We start from the raw sequence: 23,278 nt of genomic DNA, 5'->3' as shown, positions 1-23,278 counted from the left end.
TCATTTAACATTAAGGTTGAAATTAGTTTTTTTCATGATTCAATCCTTATACTTTCGCCCTCAGAGAAAAGTAAAAAAGATAGTGCAGGAAAAAAAATCGTTGGTACAACCGTCAGCGCTTCTAACCGGAAGGAACCCCAAAGGCAGGAAGTGGTCTTAAATGGGCGTCTTTACAGCAGCTGGAAAGAAAAAACGCGAGAAGGAAAAAAAGCTCTACCCTGATGCCAATCGGTGACCACCGGATCTGACCCCCTGGTTGGATAGCTGGCTCGCTGGCTGCGGAAAGATAGGATATCCAATTATGCCCTTTTGTGTCAGTTCGAATTGGTTGAGGTTTTTTTTTTAAATTTTTCCATCGTCTACCAAGTCTCCAGAAACTGATAGTTGGTTCCATTTGGTGGGAAAAATTTAATTGAAACAGACGGCATTTTTGGTGTGGACAGAGAGAATGGCTTATTTGGGAACAAATATCAATTAAAAAACGCCGGTAATCGACGTTCTTTTGAAAAGTTAAGAAGGTTGTGCAAAAAATAAGGCGTTTTTGTAAAGAAATGTTTGTTGAGATTCGTAATGAAAAATGAACAATTATGAAAAAACATTTAATTAAAATAAAGAATACTGCAGAGATGAACAAGCCACTAACCTTAATAATTTTGAAGAAACGTTCACGCACCAAACTTGTGGAAATAATTGATCGTGCAGAAATCTTTTTTCTTTTCCTCAACTGAAATGGTTTTAAAATAACTGGATTATTTGTAAAACCACTTTGATGACAAACATTATTAATTTTATATCCTTTGCGATGAACCTAGATTTAATAGCCTGAAATTTTTCACGTTTTTTCAAGCTTTTAAATATCAGAAATTTAAATTGGCTTGGAAGAATGTAATGTTCTTCACAATAAGTGGCACTTTATAATAGCAATTCAATAATAATAATATGAATCACTTTCAAATTTTGAAATGAAATATTTAAAGTTGAATTGAATTGTGGATGGAGGAACCAAAATAAAGAAGCGTGATAGAAAATAAATGATTAATTAATTTTCAATTCGGATATAATACAATCAAATCCAATTTGAATGTCAATCTAAATACAAATGAAGGTTAATTTAATGAATCTTTTTTCATATCTGCTTGAAGGCTTTACAAGCAGATTGGAAAAAGGAATAAAACGTAGAATTTAAATTATAGTGTCTGTTGCTTCAAAAAACGAGTGAAAATTCAAATCTCGAAAACTTGATTGAAACTACTTAAAAAAAGACGCAAAAGACCCAATTCAAGGATTAATAGTTTTTTTAAGGCAAACTAAAAATCAATACATGGCGTAAGAAAAAAAAAATTTAACGAAAATTAGCATCGCTTATTTTTACACTATTCATAAGCAGGAGCCACTTTCATTTAAATCCCTATTTGATATAGTCCATCGAGAGGTCTAGAACACTTAATTCTTAAAAGAAATTTCAACAATTTTATATGATTTATTCAAAAGCAAGTTCATACGCATCAATGTGAAAACACTTTTCTTACCTTTGAGGTTATCCCAACTTCATATTAGGTAAGTGAGCCTTAACTTGGCATGCTCCTAATCTTGGCATGCCAAAATGCATTTTGGTGATTTTCATGTCAAACATACGCCTAAAAATGAAAAAAAAAAATAAACATAAAAGGAAATCGCATATGCCAACATTCTGCATAGCATTTGTCCAAGATTGAATCCAAATGACTGCGTAATAATTTTTTTTCGCATGACAAACTGCAAATAAAATTTTGATTTTCGGAAAAAATCTATAATGAACCTACCTTGCTAGTGCATCTGCCATCTTCGGATTGAGTTTAAAAACACACTTCTTCATGGAAAAATCACTAAAAATTACCATTGGTTGCAGCAAAACAGGGCAAAAAATATAAAATTATAACTTACTCCAAACAACGTACATTTTCTATCTAGAATTCAAGAAAATATAAATATATTTTTTGCCAAATCTTGGCATGCAATTCCACAAATAAAAGTATGCATGTATGTGTGAAAACGACATCAGCAGGCAGTCGGCAGCCGGCGGCAGTTCGTCGGCCGACGGTGCACAGTGGTCTGGAAATTGAAAAGCCGGTCAAAAGTAAAATGAATGATTGAAATAAATTAAAAGTGTTATGAATGTTTTTTGGACTATAATCAATTTATTTAACTTTCAAGCCGACTCAAGCGTATTTTGCATCTTAGTTGGAACTATATTGCTACAATTTGAGCTGCTCTTTTATGGTAAATTTCGAGAACTTTTCTTCTCAACAGAATTTACCTCTCAATAAATTAATTTACCGGTTCCGGATTCGAATTGATAGCTTGGATTTCAATGTTGTTACTATATCCATACCAAAAAAATCAACATTTGGAAATAAGGTTTAACGTATTTTGATTTCATTTGATTTGTATCGAAGATGAACATTTGCTGCATATGTGTCGCTCTGAAAGGAATTGTTATAAAGCTCACTGACACTCTTATTTAAAAAATAATTGCACTGCAATGTTGAAATACTATGTTGTAACGAACTTGAATTTTTATTGTTTGCAATTTCATGTGAAATCAAAAATATTATTTTGACCAAGTTTGTTTTTTATTATAGATCACTGTGCATCAGCAGGAGGTGATGACGTTTGTTCTCTGTAGGAAAGGAATATGCGAAAGAAGCGCTGCCGAGTTTGGGTGATAATTTTGTATGAGTGCGAGTGGGATGCAGCTTGAATTTCACCCAGCTTTAGAATTTGCTGTTCGCTTCCATTGCCTATAGTTTCCAAACGAATGAGTGAGATGCAATCTATTTCTTTCAGGCTGGCTGGAGTGAGCGAAAGTTTGGCTTGTTTTGCTATCCCGGTGTACGCAAACGATTTTTAGAAAATTCCTAAGGGCGACATTTTAAATATGTATGATTCAAAAAATCGTTCGCTGACTTAAGTTTTGGCTTTATTTAGCTTGCTTCTTGCCTCGATCATAATGATTCTTAAAATGTCGGTCCTCCTTTTATGGGAGTGGAATAAAAAAAGAACATTTACCATCTCATGTTAACCTTTTAACTTCAATGGAAACAGATGTATCATGATTGCATCTTAAAGATTTAACAAACGATTTGTTTGCTTGATTAATGAACATATTTATGTTAACCAATGCAATAGTTTGGAACTTATAATAGAAATTAAAAACACACAAAAACTGAAATAAACAAGTAAAGCTTTTTACGAAAGATTATAATTCTACATGCAAACATCAATTATGAAAATTGATTGACATTTCGTACTTCCGACTTTTTGTTAACAATACAGAACATTGATGTACTTCCTTCCGGGATATTTGAAATGAATTTGTGGGGCCTGTTGTTGTGTTAGTGAGGCAAGTTTTTCCTAGAGACGGCCAATTTAAGGAACTCATAAAGGGCCAAAATTCGGCGCGGGGGCTACAATAAGGAGCATTTCAATCAATAGTTTGATCAGGTTTATCTCAAATTGTAACCCGCTTTCAAGCAAGGACATATTTTTACTGCATTTCAGGCTAGTAAGCAATCATATTTGTCGAAGGACTTTTGAAGGTACACATTGCAGGAAGACTACAATCATGGGCAATCTAGTCAACCATGCCTTAGGGGCCAAGATTGGGTACATTTACCCCCTACATTATTAACATGATTTACATTGGGTACCCTACATTAACATGATTTACAGTAAAATTTCCTGGCTACAACTTTGTCGATAACATCAAAGTGATATAAAATGAAAGAAAAGAGTGTGTGTGTTGCCAACAGGGTCAATTTTTTTTCCATTGAAAGAATATTTTAGAAATTTTTATAGTATGTACCTAGACCAAACATTGTGTCCTGATGGTTAAGCTATTGGTGGAAATTTGTTTGAATGTTCAACACAGCTAATGATCAATAAAAAACCTATCTTTCTTACAAATTTGGTCATAATTATCTGAAGTAAAGAGCGTTCATTGAGTCATATTGTGAAAAACATGTTTCCTGCTTTTCTTGAAAATTTAGTAGGTTTTGATATTTTGAGCAAAGAATCATCTTAAAAATATGCAAAAGCCCACGCCGAATTTTTCACCAAAGAAATCCTAACCTGCGGCACTTGTAACGAGCCACTCACCGTCTCACACATCATCGGAGAAAGCAGAGCATATGTAACATACAGACAATCCAGCGGCATTGGCATAGGATAGAAAAAGCTTTGCATCCAGCCAATGAAGAAAAGCTAGTAAATTTTTTACATAATGCAAATTGAATATAAAAAATTTAGCTTTAAAAATTTAAGTGTGACCAATTCCTCGATACAGAGGGTGAATGACCACGATGGTTTAAATCCTCTTTAAATAAATAAAAATAGAATAGAATAGAACATGCATATTGATAACACAATATGCAAAAGGTAAAAAAATGTATGTCTATTATTAATTCTGTTCATAATACAATCTCTCTGAGGAGTATTGTAATTGATTTCATAAAAATTAGAAAACAATTTATCAAGAAATGCCAGAAATGCAGTAACCCACAAAATTTATTTTTCAATGTTGCATATTAAAATCAAAATCTGCGTTTCGTTATGCCATTTAGGAAATTTAAAATTTCTTATGCCCCTTCCTTTTACATTTGATCGAGTAAAAACTCAATACAAGACATAAGGTTCAGCGGCTTGAAATTTGGCCAAAAGATGTAAAACGTTTGATCTAGTAACTGGTCAAGTTTCATCAGTTTTCAGTTTTCGATCCACGCGATCAAAAATGGGACCGGTTTGAAAATGAGGTTGATTACCACCCAACAGGCGATCTCATTCTTTTTGGACAGATGTTTGAATGGAATTACGAAATCAATCATCACAAAATCATCGAATTACGAAATCAATCGATCACAAAAGAAAAAATTTACAATGAAAATTTTGGTAATTTATAAAAACTTGATTCCTGATATGCTTGGAATTAGAAATTTTTAAACAGCACTAAAAAAAAGAAGAATAGTGTTTCAGAAACGACCTGAAAAAAAATTAAATACGAATTTGATTCGCTCTTTCTTTAGAATCTCTTCATAATTGAATATTTTCTGTTTTTAGTTAAAGCAGGAATGAAGTTTTTTCAATTTACTAAATTTTAAGTGCTAAGTTTTGAAATTGTGATAGAAAGTCCAATAAAAATCATTACGATATCTTCCATACAGACATCCTTCCAAAAAGAATGTAATTTAAAAACCGGTCCCATTTTTGATCGCGTCAATCGATTTTGATAAAACTCGGCTTGTTACTAGATCAAACGTTTTAAGCTGAATTTTTGGGTCATTAGAGTCTCAAACACGAAACTGAGCTATTTGATGAAGTTTCAAAGGTTCAGTACCGTACATAATTGTATCGAAATTGGAAGCTCGCGCTCTGTCATTTTGATTTTGAACTCCCATAACTTTTTTCTCTGACGATATTTTTCGATCAAATTTTCTGCGTAAGATAGATCAACTATCACACTATTTTATCACAAAATTTAAGCTTTCTGATGGTTGAGTGGCCAGAGATACGGCAATTCTTCAAAAAACGGATTTTTTGAATTTTTACCATTCAAACTGCAATATCTCAGAAACTAAGCAGCGTTTTTTATTGAAATTTTGCAGAGTGATTGTTGAAATATAAAGTTAACATGTCTGAAGTTTTTGAAAAGTGCTATATATGAGATCAAAAGTTACGCGATGTACAATATTTCAGGCATGAACCTTAAAATGCGATGTCTATAGAATTTTGGATGGTTCATGAGAACAATATCTACTCCATCTACAAATCAGTCAAATAATGTCTGACAGAAGCAATGAAGAAAAGAAAAAAATTAATAAATGATCAATTCGTGTTTTGGAATTAGAATCTCAAAAAATTGTTTGAGGTTTTTGATTGAAACAGATTTACTGATTGTTGAACATAAAATATGATTTTCCTATGGAAACGTTCGTCCAAAATTTTATAGAAATCGCATTTGAAGGTTCATGCATGAAATATTGTACATCGCGTAACTTTCAATCTCATCGATAGAACTTCAGACATGATTTCAGACATGATAACTTTATAATTCAACAATCACTCTGCAAAATTTCAATAAAAATGTTGCGTAGTTTCTGAGATATTGCAGTTTTAATGATGCTCGATTTTCATAGAATTACTGCATCTCTGGCCACACAATCTTTAGAAAGCTGAAATTTCGTTATATAATAGTGTGATATAATAGTGTGACCTATCTAACGCAGAAAATTTTATCAAAAAATATCATCAGAGAAAAAAGTTATGGAAGATCAAAGTCAAAATGACAGAGCGCAAGCTTTCAATTTTTATTCAATTATGAACGGTACTGTAGGTTTATTTTTCAACTTTTTGTCAATCTGCATTATCTCTAATTATTCTTACGTCTTAATTTACTTTGCACGTTCTTTAAAGTAACCGCAGTTTTTTTTTGTAATAAAACTTCGTTCTCAACAAAGGTTGATTCATACCAATTTCAGTGAAGTTATTATATTTGCGCTACGATGCGCAAAAATATGATAAGTGTACTCAATGGTATTTATTGAATATACAAATTGCATATGCATTACTCTATGTGAGGTGTCGGGCTTAATTTGTGGTTTAAATTTTGTTTTTAAAAAGCTTATTTCTAATCTGATCAAATGAATGAATCAAAAAAATTAATTCCTGTACGGATATGTGGGTGTTTTGTGAAGTCTGGATTGTAAAATGATTCGTAGCAATGATTTTTTTTCCAATCCTCTACAGATACAAAATCCATCCAATTTCGTTTTCATTCTTACCCTATATGAAGCTCTGAATTCGTGAAGAATTTTTACCATTAAACGAGAAAACTGACATATTTTATCTAATGTCTGTTGTAAACTTCTTCGATCTCAGAAGCAGCAAAACGATAATAATTTTAACAATCTAAAATTAAACAATTTTAACCATTTTGAGTATGAGCAAACCTTTTGCATGGGTGTTCAAAGTCTATGGGTAAGTTCTTAGGACTTGTGGGCTCAAAGACGTAGAGCGAATTTTCGTTTTTCTCACATCTATTTTTTGAAATTTGGGAATGGGACAGGTACAAATGCGTGTATCTCAAAAACCATTTGTTTGATCGAAATACTTCCTAGAAAGAAATATAGGTAAACTTATGATAATTCATGAAAAAAAAAAAATTATCGGTTTTTGTGTGAAAAAATATCGACTTCATTCTTGGTATCTCCCATCGGCAAGCGCACACTTTTTTCAGTTATGGTATTTATCAGTTTTTCCAACTTATTCTTCGTCTTAAAGTCTGTTTCACATAGAATCTGGTCGGATGAAATAGATAATTTCTCCGAAAAGAAATAACGTACAACCAAAGTAAAAATGTCATTTTGTAGGGATTTTATTGCACTTGAAGGAAAAAAAATACATTAAAATCATTCGTCAGCTTTTCGGATGAATTTTCGAACTTTTTTTGTGATTATATTTTCTGATTGAAAATGATTCCCATCATTTTCTGCACAGTACTGATGGTAACCTCATTCACCATCTTGTTCCACCACTTTTCCATTTGAGCGGGTTTTTTCATGGTTCTGCCACATTTCTTCAGTTTGCCCCTAACTATTGACCAATATTTCTCGATGGGACAAAAATCCGGACAGTTCGCTGGATTTATACCTTTTTCAACAAAATCGATCTTGTTCTCCTTATACCACTAACGACATCCCGGCTTTAGAGGCAGCTTGCCAGGTCCGACCAGAACTTCAGCGGAATTTTGTGGGACCAAAGGAATGGCAAAACCCTCTTCTGGAGACATTCTTTTTTGTAAACATTTCCATTCATTATGTCCCCAGTGATGAAAATCTTAGTCTTCTTCCCACAACTACAGATCCCTTGCCAAATCATCAACTTACGAGCAAATTTATCTGTGAAACGCTTCGCAAGGTAAAATTTTTTTCCGGGTATTTGTCTAATTCTGATGAAAAAATCTGTCAGTAACGAGGTCAATCCATCATGATATTGAACTTAAAGAATAATCGGTTAGTATAGATCGTAGGTTGCGAAGGGTATATACAAGATTACTCTTTTTTGGCTTTTATTTTTTATTTTTTTTTTCGATTTTAGTCGTTTTACCATCATTATGGCATTCGCGACTTTATCAACGTTGCAGTTGGCGGATCGTTATTGAAAAACTTATCCGGTACAACTGCGTTCGATGTTTACTCTTGGGCTCGAACTCGCGGACATTGGCTCAGGATAACAGACTTGCCAACTGAGCTATATCACAAGCCCTTGGCTTTTAAAAATAGCGAAAACCAAAGCTTTCGTTTTAAAATCTGTTGTACTTTTCCAAGCGAGCGAATGTTGGCAACATCATATTTTATACAAAACAACCAGCAAATACAAACTTAAATCTGCTAGGGACCTTGCCACGAGCAGACATGCTATAGAGTTCAAACGCAGGAATTTGTTTGAAATAATGTATTTCATAAGTTTTGTCGTTCATCAGAAATCATCTGTCTGATAGCCTCGGTACAGGCTATACAGCTTACGAGCTCTGGAACTACCAAAAAATTGTTGTTTGAGGTTAGGTTTGAATGACTCATTACCAGTCAATTGTTTCGGGTTTTCGGAGAAATTTATTTTGAACATTTTAGCGATCTACACTTAGTTTTTCGCTTATTAAAAATTAAAATTTCTGGTTTGAACCTTGACTTCCCTGATGACCCTAAACCGTAATTGCCAATCTTGTTCTTCAATCTAATGTCTGATTTGAACTTTTTGGACATTTTTAACAGTGTTCGCATACTTTTCCACTACTCTTACACAGTAATTCTGTGAATAATCAACGGTTTTTCAGCTATCAATTTAGGACCTTTTTCGGCATTTGGGTAGCATCAATTTAAAAATGATGATTTTATTGCACCATAAATATTTCGGAAATGCGTAAATACAAAATTTTGAAAAAATAGGCCTGATAGTACTTTTAACAGGCAGCTAAATGCTGTCAAAATTTTGAATGTGCGATTACAAGTAAATGAGCTATCAGCAAAAGAAAGTGCCCCATTTCTAAAAGAACTAAGCTTATCACCATATGCGATAATTAAACACTTCTGTAAGAAAGGCAATGGAAAGTCAGCAGTCAGGCTTGTTTAATCAAGGTTTCCTGAATTGTAGAAAAAAAATGTTGGCAATCCTGGCAAACCTTGAAGCTCTTCCTCTATACTTTCTCGCTCCGAGAATTTCTTTGGGCCCGGCTAGTAAAACTTTAAAAATGAGCGTGGCGACGAACGTGTTAATTGTTTCTTGGTCCAAGATTTTTGGATGAGAGAGATTGCAAGAGCAGAAACGGGCTGTAATGTGAGGGATTAAAGATTGTAGTGAACTCTCTCAATCTCAATTCGTTTAGACAGAATTGTTATTCCAAAACATAACTAAAACTTTTGGTTCATCCTTTTTTTCTTTGTCTTCTATGCCAACTGTCTTGTGATCGAATTTTGATCATCAAATAATATGGTAGTTAAGAGATTATAGCACTTAAAGACGTTAATAGATCATGCCTTGATGTTGTGTGTATAAAACTTAAATTCATTAAAGGACATTCTGCACTTTTTTGACAAAACTATTAAACATTGCAAAAATTTGAAAACAACGATTTCCAATCAATAATCAACATTCCCAAAGGCCGAGAGTAATTTTGATTTCTGAGAAAAAAGTTTTTGAAGTTTTTTTTCGCAGTATTTTTCTGCTTAAATCCTCGGACTATTGAGTCGATACTTAAAAAAATATTGTGATTTTCCATTTGGATTCGGATTCCAAATTTCATTTGAAAATAAAATTAATTTTCTTTTGTAATGAAACATTAATATTTTCAGTGAACAATTAGGCATAAAATATCTTTGATAAAAGTCTGGTATTGAACTTCCATTTGTACAGTTTTTAATACTATTCTAAGCTCGTTATGTACCTTTTGAGTTTCAAAAATTTAAAATTGTCCTCGAGGAGTATATGAATGCCTATAACCGATAAAACAAATGTAACAGTAAAAAATCACAAAACAATGTATAGTTGCGGTCGAAAAAGAATGAATTTGCCCAGAGAACTCTCCTTTGTCCCAAATTTGACAGAATGCCATTTCTCTCACAGTTGATATTTTTAAAAAAACTTTCACACAAGCTATATATAAACTTATAAACTCTTTATTAAATGAGTTTTGGACATTTTGCGAGCACATGTAAGAAATAAACGGATATTCTAGTTCAATTGGATTTTTGGTTTTATCACCGCGATTCTTTTTACTTCAAAGGTATCGATGTTTTCCGGTGAGTTTTAATAATATTCAAACTAATTACCAGTTGTCCATACGTTTCGAGCTACTTTGGCATTCGCTCCTCTTCAGTGGACACTAAAATTATATTTTTACGTTTTAAAAATACACATTAAATCTTAATTTAAATATCAACTTACAATTGACTATTTTGTAAGAAAGTTCTTCATAAGATTATTTCATCAATGCTCTTAATTCAATTACTAACTTTCTTTTTAAAATGATATAGCAGAACATTGGTTGGAAAATCTGTCAGTGATGCCATTTTATAGAAAAAAAAGTTTGCTTTAATAGGGCGTTATCTATTTTTTCACTCTTCCTAACGCTTAGCCATAATCGGCAAAGTTTTAGCCAAAGAATTTTCCAATAAGCTTAAAATATTCGAATTTCATTTTCATTTCATGAGAATAATTAATTCACAATAGACTGAAAAAGTAAACTAACAATTCATCTGTTGCAGAACTTTTTTTTGTACTACCACCAAGTTTAAGAATAAAACTTCATTACTAAGTTCATAATTTTTATATGTTTTAATTAATTGAAAACCATATTTTGACTCAGGATTCAAAATTAATTTATTTGAGTACCACATAAATTCTCAATTATCACTGTTCAGAAATTCAAAAACAGGAGTGTGCATATATTTAACGCTAGTTTTCTTTCTAGCTTGACGTTGCAACTCAACTCATTTCTTATTTCGTGCAGTCTATTTCAACAAGATTTATTGTTTCTCTTTTCAGGCTTAACACCATCCTTTTAACGTCAGGAGCTGTCGAAGATGTCGAACTACCGACGATTAACCTTCCGCAATAATGGGATGAACTGAAAGTTGCAGCAACAGAAAGGAAACCCCCAACGAAGAGAAAAATAACACCAAATCATCCATCTGAAAGTCATTGCATTGTGCCCCGGACCGGAGCTAGAAGTAACAAAAAAAGCAGCAACTAGCCTTCCACCACTTTTTTCCGGCAACCCCATCATCAGTTACATTTTCCGATGCAATTAAGAATTGTTTTGGTCCCAGAGCGGAAAAACTAGAAAAAAAGCTTGAAACAATCCCGAAGCTGCGCGAAAATTCTTTTGTTTGTGTGCGTCCATTTTTTTTTCGTTTCTGGTTAAGCAGAATTTTCAATTTTCATTTTTCATTTCAAGCTTCGAGGGTGTTTGGCGAAGAGAAGTTGAAATTATGAGTGCGTTTTTTTTTCAGTGCAACTGAGGATTACTGTGTAGCAGAAAATGCATTTGATCGGATTGTGACCGTGAGTGCTTTAGGTGTTACAAGAAAGAAAATATCAACACGAAGCGAATTTCTAGCAATCGTATGAAAATAGTAAACACATTTTTTAGATGAAAAGAAAAGAAAAAAACGAAAATAGTGGTGGCTGATGTGATCAAAAGTGCATCGTCCTTTTGTGGGAAAGTGCTATTATCAAAAGGATTTTCCATTTTTGTACCGAAGTGAAAGTTGTCCCTACAACTTGCAAGTGGATAATCTGAGTCCGCAACTGAGTGGAAAACCGTTATTTTTTTTTCTTGGGGATAAAAAACGGGTAAACAACAAGTAGAGCAACTAAGTACCGAAAAACGAAACATTACAGAAATGGGACACATAAATTTGGTGGAATTGAAACTTGTGCTGAACATTCTGTGTGCGGCCATTCTGGTGAATGGTAAGTGAAACAATTGATTGAAAAATTTTCAATGAATGTTTGAAAGACGTTTGTTTTATAAAATAATTTTCAAAATTTCTAGTAATATAAATTAGGATGACATAGCAAATACCTAAAGGCAAGAAAAATTCCTATTTTTCCGAGATGCGAAGAATTTAAATACTTGTTTTGAATTATTTGGAGGTGCTGATTCCAAGCATACAATTTTTTTTCATTAGTCTCAGCCAAGTCCGAGTGAACGAGAAATGGGTGGTTTAAGGGGTTGAACCCCCCTCCCCATGGATATTTTATACAAATAAAATTTTTGGATCAAGAAATGAACTTACAATAGTAACCGGAAATTTCTTGATAAAAAAAGGTGTCAAAAAAGTATAGAAAAACATATCAGAAAATTGGGAATTCAGTTCTTAATCACTCAAGGCCAAAGACATTTCATTTTACGACATTAAGTATATGACTTTCACGAATTGAAACGTATTTTTATTGTAAGTTTAGAATTGGCATTCAATAAACCTTTTGCGTTAAAACTCAAATCTTGACACTCAAAAACACTACCTTTAGAATGAGTTTTTATTATGAAGTGTAACTAAACAAGTTCAGAAATTGAAATCAACCATTATAACTTCAAAATTTATGCATCGAATACTAATTTTATACATTAAAAAGTTGTAAGGCAGGAGATGTTCAAAACTCACATATTAGTCAATAGAATAAGTCTGAAACCTGCTATTGCTATTGCTATTCTTTTTGAATATAAAAAAATCATGCATGTCATTACAAATTTTATGCTTATATGGAATACTCTTCAAAAAACCATTGTAAATTTGTTACTTGCGGTTCACGGGTAACAAAGAAAAGTTGTTTCCGAATTTTTAACACTCCTTTATTCGTTCGAAGTTCAGCGAGTTTTAAAAACCTACGATAGAAACATAGCTTTGATGAAAAGAACTAAAATTCAATGTTTCAATCTCACGTTTAGTAACTTCTCCTATTCGCTTCCTGCTGTCTCGATTCGTATCTGCTATAGCTGCCTTCCGCTAGCCACCTTTAACATTAATTATGCTGAATTCAATAACTTTTTTTAACATTTCTCAATAACATTCTCACCTCTACTCATCAGGTTCAACAACTTAATTAGGTGTCTTCTTAACAAGCGCGTATCCGCAGTATTGCCCTTTGCTCAAGCGACCTCACTTCACTTCGCACTACTGCATTAAGTTCGCACTTTGAGCATAAGCTCGTACTTTTAGAATGAATCTTCACAAAAACTAGATTCTTCTGCTTCAACTTCAACAACTTCACACCTAACGCGAATTTATTGTTGTTTGTTATTCGACTTTCCCGCCGAATAAACCGCTTTCTTTTCTCTCGCTCTTTTTTCCTGTTCAAAACTGTCATCAACTTGAGTGCGTTCAGTGCTGCCCGTTCAGTAGCTCCGTTCAGTTACAACCATTTTCAGCCTAAATTAAAAAAAAATCTCGGTCTTTTCAATGCTCAACTTCCCATTCAAAAGGGTTTTGATAAATTACACATGGTTAAAAAAAATCACATTTTCCGAGGTGCATAGAATTTAAGAACTTATTATGCTTAATTTTGGTGCCCTGAATCCAAATATCCAATTAAATTTTTTCTATCAGCTTTTATTTTTCAAATAATTTTTGAAATCAGGTAATAAATCTATATATATAAAAATGAATGTTTGTCTGTCTGTCTGTTCCCTATAGACTCGGAAACTACTGAACCGATCATCGCCAAAACTGGCATCTGAGGGTTTTTGAGGCCGGAGATGGTTTCTGTAATAGTCAAAACTCCATCCGACTTAAGGGAGGGGGGGCTTCCATACAAAATTTGTAGTTTTTTGAAACAAATTAAAGTCATGACATCCATTTTCTTGAGATTTTTTTTCCTTTGGGCGGTTTGTTTTTCGTCTCTATGGTCGAGGCGTCGCGAGCCAACGTCGCAAAAGGAAAGTACCCCAGGCATAGCATACTGATCAGTAGGAATATTTTGGCGCGTATTTCTCAACCAAGCATATTTTCTTTGAAAGGTTTGTTTTTCGTCTCCATCCATGGGCGAGCAAACGTCGTCGCAAGAGGATAGTAACCAAAGCACACTGTTCATTGATTGCTGGAAAATTTAACAATAAGGCGCCTGTTTCTCAAACACGTGGGGGCGATATGCAACCTAGGTGTGTTTTTTTCTTGCTTATTTGATTTGTACACAGCACGTGGTAATAAATGACGCCTAGATGTGACACGGATTGGTAGTTTATCAATCGAATCGAAACCAATTGAAAGATTTGCAAAAATACTTCCATATTTAGTTCCTGTTAATGTAGGTAGCATTCGACTTTTCTTTCAAGGAACATTAGAACATGTTCAAACGTTCAACTTTTTCTGTTAAAAAAAATTAAAAATTATGTTTTCTTCTAGAAATTGTTACTTCGGCCCAAATACACAACTGAAACGAATTTAGAAACGAAGTACTTTTTGCTTACAAACCAATTTTAGTACGTACTTAACATGAAAAGTGTTTTTGTGTTACATGGCTGCATGAAAGAGACTTTTGATCCGCTTCGTTTTTGAAAAGCGAGACTTTAGAACTGATATTCAACTGGACGCAAAAAATTAAAGAGAAATTTTTAGAAACAATATTCCCTTCTGTCAACTTACACGGTGGGGCAAGGACAAACGTCGACATTTTAAGAAGTTTATCTTCAAAATGATTCAATATGTTGGAAAGACCAGAAGGGGTATTCCGAATGTTGAAACTGAAGCGGATATTGAAAATTCTTAAATGTCTTTGTAAATGAAGGTCATGTTCATGTTCAAAGAGGAACAGCATTCGTTAAAAGTGGATTAACAAAAATAAATTTATTTTGCAGGAATACTGCAGATATATCAGTGAAACTTGATAGAACAAAAAGCAGGAATTCGTATCAAATCCATTTTAAAGCCATTACTCTGACGCATCTGTAAAAAAGCATTGCATTGACACTTGCCCCAATATACGGGACAAATGTAAACTTAGAAATTTGATTTTGCCAAAATTTTTGAATATTTGACTTTCAAGGAGAAAATAAAAAAAAAAACGCTGAGAACTTATATAGTGGTGCAACTGATATTTTTTTTTAAAATTAATGTTTTTACCGTAGTAAATTTATTAAAAAAAAAGAAATTTGCACTGTATTTATAAATAACTAATTAAATATATTTTTCATTACCATGATAAGTGCTGTTTGGGTATCGAGCCGGTTTAATTTGCCTACCTTCTTCAAGCAGTGGGGGACAAAATTGAAAAGGATGGGAGAGCTCCCATGTAAATTTAAGATAAAGAGTTTTTCAAAGAAGGGACCATATTTAAAAAGGTTTTTTTGAGTACAGAGTACAAATTTCAGATCTTGAAAAACGAGTTTAGCGATCAAGTTTCAGTAAAAAATATACATATACCATCTTTGAATTGCAATTCAGAACTGCAGCTGCAGCTCTCATTTCAAAGTTGTTGGTTCTAAAGTATGATGAGGTTTGATTTAAAAAAATGCTCTCTAAAATCTAAATTATAAATTTTTACAAATTACATTTATTTCCGGAAGGTGTAGCAAAGCACAACGGGTCAGCTAGTCATAAATAAAATTCATGCATTTTTTCGACAAAACCTGAAAAATTAAATATCAAAGTTTCAAATCAATTATCAAATTTCTTCAAGACTGCAAATAAAATACGAGATTTTTAAGAAAATTTTAAAAAGTTTTCTATGAAATTCAATTTGGAATATTTTATAAGGCAAAAATCAAATCAAGTCAGGATTTTGCACATTTCTTCAATGAAAAAAAAATTCTAAACGTTCTTGAGTTTTGTCAGTAATACTAGTAATGATGTGTTTTCAAATTTTGAAGGATTGTTGAATTTAACTTTTTAGATCATTTTTCACTATCTTCATCAAAATATTATTCCTTAATAGAATGAAATATGATGAACGACATTTAAGGCCCTTGGAGCCTATAGGTATTATAAGTGCTTAATTCGGAGAAAATACACTTTTAAGTTGTTGTGTCTGACCAATTTTCATTTCTCGCGTGAGCTCTCATTACGTCGTATGAAACAAAATGAAAACAAAGAGTTTTATTATGAATAAACACAAAAACTGACATATGTGAAGAATGATAGAGATGGTTCCGTGTTTTTAATAGAGTATATTAAAAAATTCCTACAAAGATTGGAACGTATAAATGTTTTGTTTTTGTTTACAATAGATTAACTTACGTTTACTAGATATCTCTAATTCTTTCTCAATTCTTCTTCGTATGTTTCGGTGATCGAGCTTTTTCTGTGGTTAGAGAAATGATTGTAATGTTTTGTTTGTTATTATATGTTTCCTAGGTAACCTCACTTGTTTGCTGTCGGTTGGTAAGTATATACAAAAATACTTTCACAGATCGCCCTTTGGACCGTACTGAAGCTGCTGATGGATAAGCAAAGTTGCTCTAGGTCGACGCGGATGTCTACTATAAAAATTTTGCATTTGTTAGGCAAATGAAAGTTTAGAGTTGATGGTCTTATTCTTAACGTGCTGAACTTACATCTTTCGTGAGCCGAGTAGAATAAGTTGTGTTGATATCACGAATGCTATTTTTGAAATGCACTTCCTAATATAAACAATTTTGAGTTAATATATATTTCTTTTCTTTTTCCTTTCAGATAAGGTTACCTGCTGACGTGAAACTTATGAGTTCAACTTATAATTTTAAGCGGTTTCACTATTATTTCACGATGTATGGAAATGTGCTCAATAAAGATCTTAGACCGGTAATAATCTTCTTTTGCTTTCTTTTCCTTTTTGAGAATTCTCTACAAACTACTTCCTTACAAATAAAGTGGGTTTTTTTCATATTGGCCTTTGGCTTATCTTTCTTAACTAGAACTCACATTCCTATGCTATGCGCACGGAAAAGATAAATAAATATAATCTGATGGAGACGCGCCGTGACACGTGACACTCCCCCCCCGTAAACGATTTCCTGGTTTACTTAAGAATCGCGTCGAACATCAAGTATTGCAAGTTTCACGGCTGGGCGCTCGTAAATGCCATTTGCGGTTTGAATAACTGCTTCTCTTACTTCGCCGTCCTTGCCTGGAACAGCCGAAATCACTCTTCCGAGTGGCCAACAGTTCCGTGGAAGATTGGGGTCGACGATCACTGCTACATCACCAACATTAATCGATTCAACCGGAGTGAACCATTTGGATCTCTTGGTGAGATCGGGAAGGTAATCTCGAATCCAACGTTTCCAGAAAACGTTTGCCTCGATTTGTGAAGTTTGCCAAGTATTCCTTAAAGCTTGATTGCTGTCATTAAAGGGAGTCGCCGGCTTTAACCCGTTTGAGGATCCGAGCAGGAAATGGTTAGGGGTCAAAACCGAAGAAATCTCGTTGTCTAGTGCCAACTGTGTCAGCGGTCTCGAATTTATTACGTTTTCAATTTCAATCAATAGGTTTTTCAAAACTTCATCTGTAAGTTGATGGCGCGGTTTGATCTGGTTAAGGTTTCTTTTTACGGTTTGGATCATTCTTTCCCATGATCCGCCCATGTGTGGCGAGGAAGGAGGGATAAATGACCACGTTGTATTAGGACTTGTTATTTCCTGAATGACTAAGTCTTGATCCATTGACTTTAGGGCTAACAAAAGTTCTTTGCTCGCGCCAACCATGTTGGTACCGCGATCGCTGAAAATTTCCACCGGAACGCCTCTTCTTCCCATAAAATTCCGTAACGACATTATGCACGATTGTGCAGAGAGTGAATGCGCTATCTCAATATGAATCGCACGCACTGTTAAACATGTTATTAGAACGCCCCAGCGTTTCTCGGAGCTACGTTTAACTGTAACATTAATGGGACCGAAGTAATCTATTCCAATAAACGAAAAAGGTCGGGAAAATGCTGCTAACCTTGCTGCAGGAAGATCGCTCATAGGAGGAGGTTGTGGAACTGATCGTAGGTTCTTGCAAACTTGGCATTCTGCTCGTATCTTCCAGAGAACACTTGCGAAGCGTGGTACTATACGGAAACGTTGTCTCAGCTCGTTCAACACGGTGCGATGATTTCGATGATAAAACTGTTCATGATAGTGTTTAACTATTAGGCTTGATATGTGGCTCGATTTTGGAAGTATTATGGGATTTTTGGCATCCATGCTGGCCATTTTACAGGATCCAATACGTGTTTTTGCTCGTAAAACCTTATCTTCGTCTAAGAACGGCCAAAGTTCATAGATCGAACTCCCTACAACTTGCAAGTGGATAATCTGAGTCCGCAACTGAGTGGAAAACCGTTATTTTTTTTTCTTGGGGATAAAAAACGGGTAAACAACAAGTAGAGCAACTAAGTACCGAAAAACGAAACATTACAGAAATGGGACACATAAATTTGGTGGAATTGAAACTTGTGCTGAACATTCTGTGTGCGGCCATTCTGGTGAATGGTAAGTGAAACAATTGATTGAAAAATTTTCAATGAATGTTTGAAAGACGTTTGTTTTATAAAATAATTTTCAAAATTTCTAGTAATATAAATTAGGATGACATAGCAAATACCTAAAGGCAAGAAAAATTCCTATTTTTCCGAGATGCGAAGAATTTAAATACTTGTTTTGAATTATTTGGAGGTGCTGATTCCAAGCATACAATTTTTTTTCATTAGTCTCAGCCAAGTCCGAGTGAACGAGAAATGGGTGGTTTAAGGGGTTGAACCCCCCTCCCCATGGATATTTTATACAAATAAAATTTTTGGATCAAGAAATGAACTTACAATAGTAACCGGAAATTTCTTGATAAAAAAAGGTGTCAAAAAAGTATAGAAAAACATATCAGAAAATTGGGAATTCAGTTCTTAATCACTCAAGGCCAAAGACATTTCATTTTACGACATTAAGTATATGACTTTCACGAATTGAAACGTATTTTTATTGTAAGTTTAGAATTGGCATTCAATAAACCTTTTGCGTTAAAACTCAAATCTTGACACTCAAAAGCACTACCTTTAGAATGAGTTTTTATTATGAAGTGTAACTAAACAAGTTCAGAAATTGAAATCAACCATTATAACTTCAAAATTTATGCATCGAATACTAATTTTATACATTAAAAAGTTGTAAGGCAGGAGATGTTCAAAACTCACATATTAGTCAATAGAATAAGTCTGAAACCTGCTATTGCTATTGCTATTCTTTTTGAATATAAAAAAATCATGCATGTCATTACAAATTTTATGCTTATATGGAATACTCTTCAAAAAACCATTGTAAATTTGTTACTTGCGGTTCACGGGTAACAAAGAAAAGTTGTTTCCGAATTTTTAACACTCCTTTATTCGTTCGAAGTTCAGCGAGTTTTAAAAACCTACGATAGAAACATAGCTTTGATGAAAAGAACTAAAATTCAATGTTTCAATCTCACGTTTAGTAACTTCTCCTATTCGCTTCCTGCTGTCTCGATTCGTATCTGCTATAGCTGCCTTCCGCTAGCCACCTTTAACATTAATTATGCTGAATTCAATAACTTTTTTTAACATTTCTCAATAACATTCTCACCTCTACTCATCAGGTTCAACAACTTAATTAGGTGTCTTCTTAACAAGCGCGTATCCGCAGTATTGCCCTTTGCTCAAGCGACCTCACTTCACTTCGCACTACTGCATTAAGTTCGCACTTTGAGCATAAGCTCGTACTTTTAGAATGAATCTTCACAAAAACTAGATTCTTCTGCTTCAACTTCAACAACTTCACACCTAACGCGAATTTATTGTTGTTTGTTATTCGACTTTCCCGCCGAATAAACCGCTTTCTTTTCTCTCGCTCTTTTTTCCTGTTCAAAACTGTCATCAACTTGAGTGCGTTCAGTGCTGCCCGTTCAGTAGCTCCGTTCAGTTACAACCATTTTCAGCCTAAATTAAAAAAAAATCTCGGTCTTTTCAATGCTCAACTTCCCATTCAAAAGGGTTTTGATAAATTACACATGGTTAAAAAAAATCACATTTTCCGAGGTGCATAGAATTTAAGAACTTATTATGCTTAATTTTGGTGCCCTGAATCCAAATATCCAATTAAATTTTTTCTATCAGCTTTTATTTTTCAAATAATTTTTGAAATCAGGTAATAAATCTATATATATAAAAATGAATGTTTGTCTGTCTGTCTGTTCCCTATAGACTCGGAAACTACTGAACCGATCATCGCCAAAACTGGCATCTGAGGGTTTTTGAGGCCGGAGATGGTTTCTGTAATAGTCAAAACTCCATCCGACTTAAGGGAGGGGGGGCTTCCATACAAAATTTGTAGTTTTTTGAAACAAATTAAAGTCATGACATCCATTTTCTTGAGATTTTTTTTCCTTTGGGCGGTTTGTTTTTCGTCTCTATGGTCGAGGCGTCGCGAGCCAACGTCGCAAAAGGAAAGTACCCCAGGCATAGCATACTGATCAGTAGGAATATTTTGGCGCGTATTTCTCAACCAAGCATATTTTCTTTGAAAGGTTTGTTTTTCGTCTCCATCCATGGGCGAGCAAACGTCGTCGCAAGAGGATAGTAACCAAAGCACACTGTTCATTGATTGCTGGAAAATTTAACAATAAGGCGCCTGTTTCTCAAACACGTGGGGGCGATATGCAACCTAGGTGTGTTTTTTTCTTGCTTATTTGATTTGTACACAGCACGTGGTAATAAATGACGCCTAGATGTGACACGGATTGGTAGTTTATCAATCGAATCGAAACCAATTGAAAGATTTGCAAAAATACTTCCATATTTAGTTCCTGTTAATGTAGGTAGCATTCGACTTTTCTTTCAAGGAACATTAGAACATGTTCAAACGTTCAACTTTTTCTGTTAAAAAAAATTAAAAATTATGTTTTCTTCTAGAAATTGTTACTTCGGCCCAAATACACAACTGAAACGAATTTAGAAACGAAGTACTTTTTGCTTACAAACCAATTTTAGTACGTACTTAACATGAAAAGTGTTTTTGTGTTACATGGCTGCATGAAAGAGACTTTTGATCCGCTTCGTTTTTGAAAAGCGAGACTTTAGAACTGATATTCAACTGGACGCAAAAAATTAAAGAGAAATTTTTAGAAACAATATTCCCTTCTGTCAACTTACACGGTGGGGCAAGGACAAACGTCGACATTTTAAGAAGTTTATCTTCAAAATGATTCAATATGTTGGAAAGACCAGAAGGGGTATTCCGAATGTTGAAACTGAAGCGGATATTGAAAATTCTTAAATGTCTTTGTAAATGAAGGTCATGTTCATGTTCAAAGAGGAACAGCATTCGTTAAAAGTGGATTAACAAAAATAAATTTATTTTGCAGGAATACTGCAGATATATCAGTGAAACTTGATAGAACAAAAAGCAGGAATTCGTATCAAATCCATTTTAAAGCCATTACTCTGACGCATCTGTAAAAAAGCATTGCATTGACACTTGCCCCAATATACGGGACAAATGTAAACTTAGAAATTTGATTTTGCCAAAATTTTTGAATATTTGACTTTCAAGGAGAAAATAAAAAAAAAACGCTGAGAACTTATATAGTGGTGCAACTGATATTTTTTTTTAAAATTAATGTTTTTACCGTAGTAAATTTATTAAAAAAAAAGAAATTTGCACTGTATTTATAAATAACTAATTAAATATATTTTTCATTACCATGATAAGTGCTGTTTGGGTATCGAGCCGGTTTAATTTGCCTACCTTCTTCAAGCAGTGGGGGACAAAATTGAAAAGGATGGGAGAGCTCCCATGTAAATTTAAGATAAAGAGTTTTTCAAAGAAGGGACCATATTTAAAAAGGTTTTTTTGAGTACAGAGTACAAATTTCAGATCTTGAAAAACGAGTTTAGCGATCAAGTTTCAGTAAAAAATATACATATACCATCTTTGAATTGCAATTCAGAACTGCAGCTGCAGCTCTCATTTCAAAGTTGTTGGTTCTAAAGTATGATGAGGTTTGATTTAAAAAAATGCTCTCTAAAATCTAAATTATAAATTTTTACAAATTACATTTATTTCCGGAAGGTGTAGCAAAGCACAACGGGTCAGCTAGTCATAAATAAAATTCATGCATTTTTTCGACAAAACCTGAAAAATTAAATATCAAAGTTTCAAATCAATTATCAAATTTCTTCAAGACTGCAAATAAAATACGAGATTTTTAAGAAAATTTTAAAAAGTTTTCTATGAAATTCAATTTGGAATATTTTATAAGGCAAAAATCAAATCAAGTCAGGATTTTGCACATTTCTTCAATGAAAAAAAAATTCTAAACGTTCTTGAGTTTTGTCAGTAATACTAGTAATGATGTGTTTTCAAATTTTGAAGGATTGTTGAATTTAACTTTTTAGATCATTTTTCACTATCTTCATCAAAATATTATTCCTTAATAGAATGAAATATGATGAACGACATTTAAGGCCCTTGGAGCCTATAGGTATTATAAGTGCTTAATTCGGAGAAAATACACTTTTAAGTTGTTGTGTCTGACCAATTTTCATTTCTCGCGTGAGCTCTCATTACGTCGTATGAAACAAAATGAAAACAAAGAGTTTTATTATGAATAAACACAAAAACTGACATATGTGAAGAATGATAGAGATGGTTCCGTGTTTTTAATAGAGTATATTAAAAAATTCCTACAAAGATTGGAACGTATAAATGTTTTGTTTTTGTTTACAATAGATTAACTTACGTTTACTAGATATCTCTAATTCTTTCTCAATTCTTCTTCGTATGTTTCGGTGATCGAGCTTTTTCTGTGGTTAGAGAAATGATTGTAATGTTTTGTTTGTTATTATATGTTTCCTAGGTAACCTCACTTGTTTGCTGTCGGTTGGTAAGTATATACAAAAATACTTTCACAGATCGCCCTTTGGACCGTACTGAAGCTGCTGATGGATAAGCAAAGTTGCTCTAGGTCGACGCGGATGTCTACTATAAAAATTTTGCATTTGTTAGGCAAATGAAAGTTTAGAGTTGATGGTCTTATTCTTAACGTGCTGAACTTACATCTTTCGTGAGCCGAGTAGAATAAGTTGTGTTGATATCACGAATGCTATTTTTGAAATGCACTTCCTAATATAAACAATTTTGAGTTAATATATATTTCTTTTCTTTTTCCTTTCAGATAAGGTTACCTGCTGACGTGAAACTTATGAGTTCAACTTATAATTTTAAGCGGTTTCACTATTATTTCACGATGTATGGAAATGTGCTCAATAAAGA

The 23,278-nt window shown here is 33.5% G+C and overlaps 2 protein-coding genes across 2 annotated transcripts in view; one reads left to right on the top strand and one right to left on the bottom strand.

Annotated features, from left to right (window-relative positions):
• Positions 1–17,029: 17,029 nt before the first annotated feature.
• LOC129741922 (uncharacterized) lies at positions 17,030–18,205 on the bottom strand. The gene has a single exon (XM_055733737.1). The coding sequence runs from the start codon at positions 18,203–18,205 to the stop codon at positions 17,030–17,032; it is 1,176 nt and encodes a 391-aa protein (XP_055589712.1).
• Positions 18,206–18,288: 83 nt separating this feature from the next.
• The window catches only part of LOC129750034 (protein amalgam-like), a 134,918-nt gene continuing 129,928 nt past the window's right edge, over positions 18,289–23,278 (top strand). Inside the window, exon 1 of the mRNA XM_055745220.1 lies at positions 18,289–18,484. Within this exon, the coding sequence (XP_055601195.1) occupies positions 18,415–18,484 (70 nt within the window). The 5' untranslated portion in view covers positions 18,289–18,414. The remainder of the gene's footprint in view (positions 18,485–23,278) is intronic.

This window comes from Uranotaenia lowii, chromosome 2 (genome assembly GCF_029784155.1).
Source record: "Uranotaenia lowii strain MFRU-FL chromosome 2, ASM2978415v1, whole genome shotgun sequence".
NCBI lineage: Eukaryota > Metazoa > Arthropoda > Insecta > Diptera > Culicidae > Uranotaenia > Uranotaenia lowii.
This window is presented reverse-complemented; position numbering and strand designations above follow the sequence as displayed.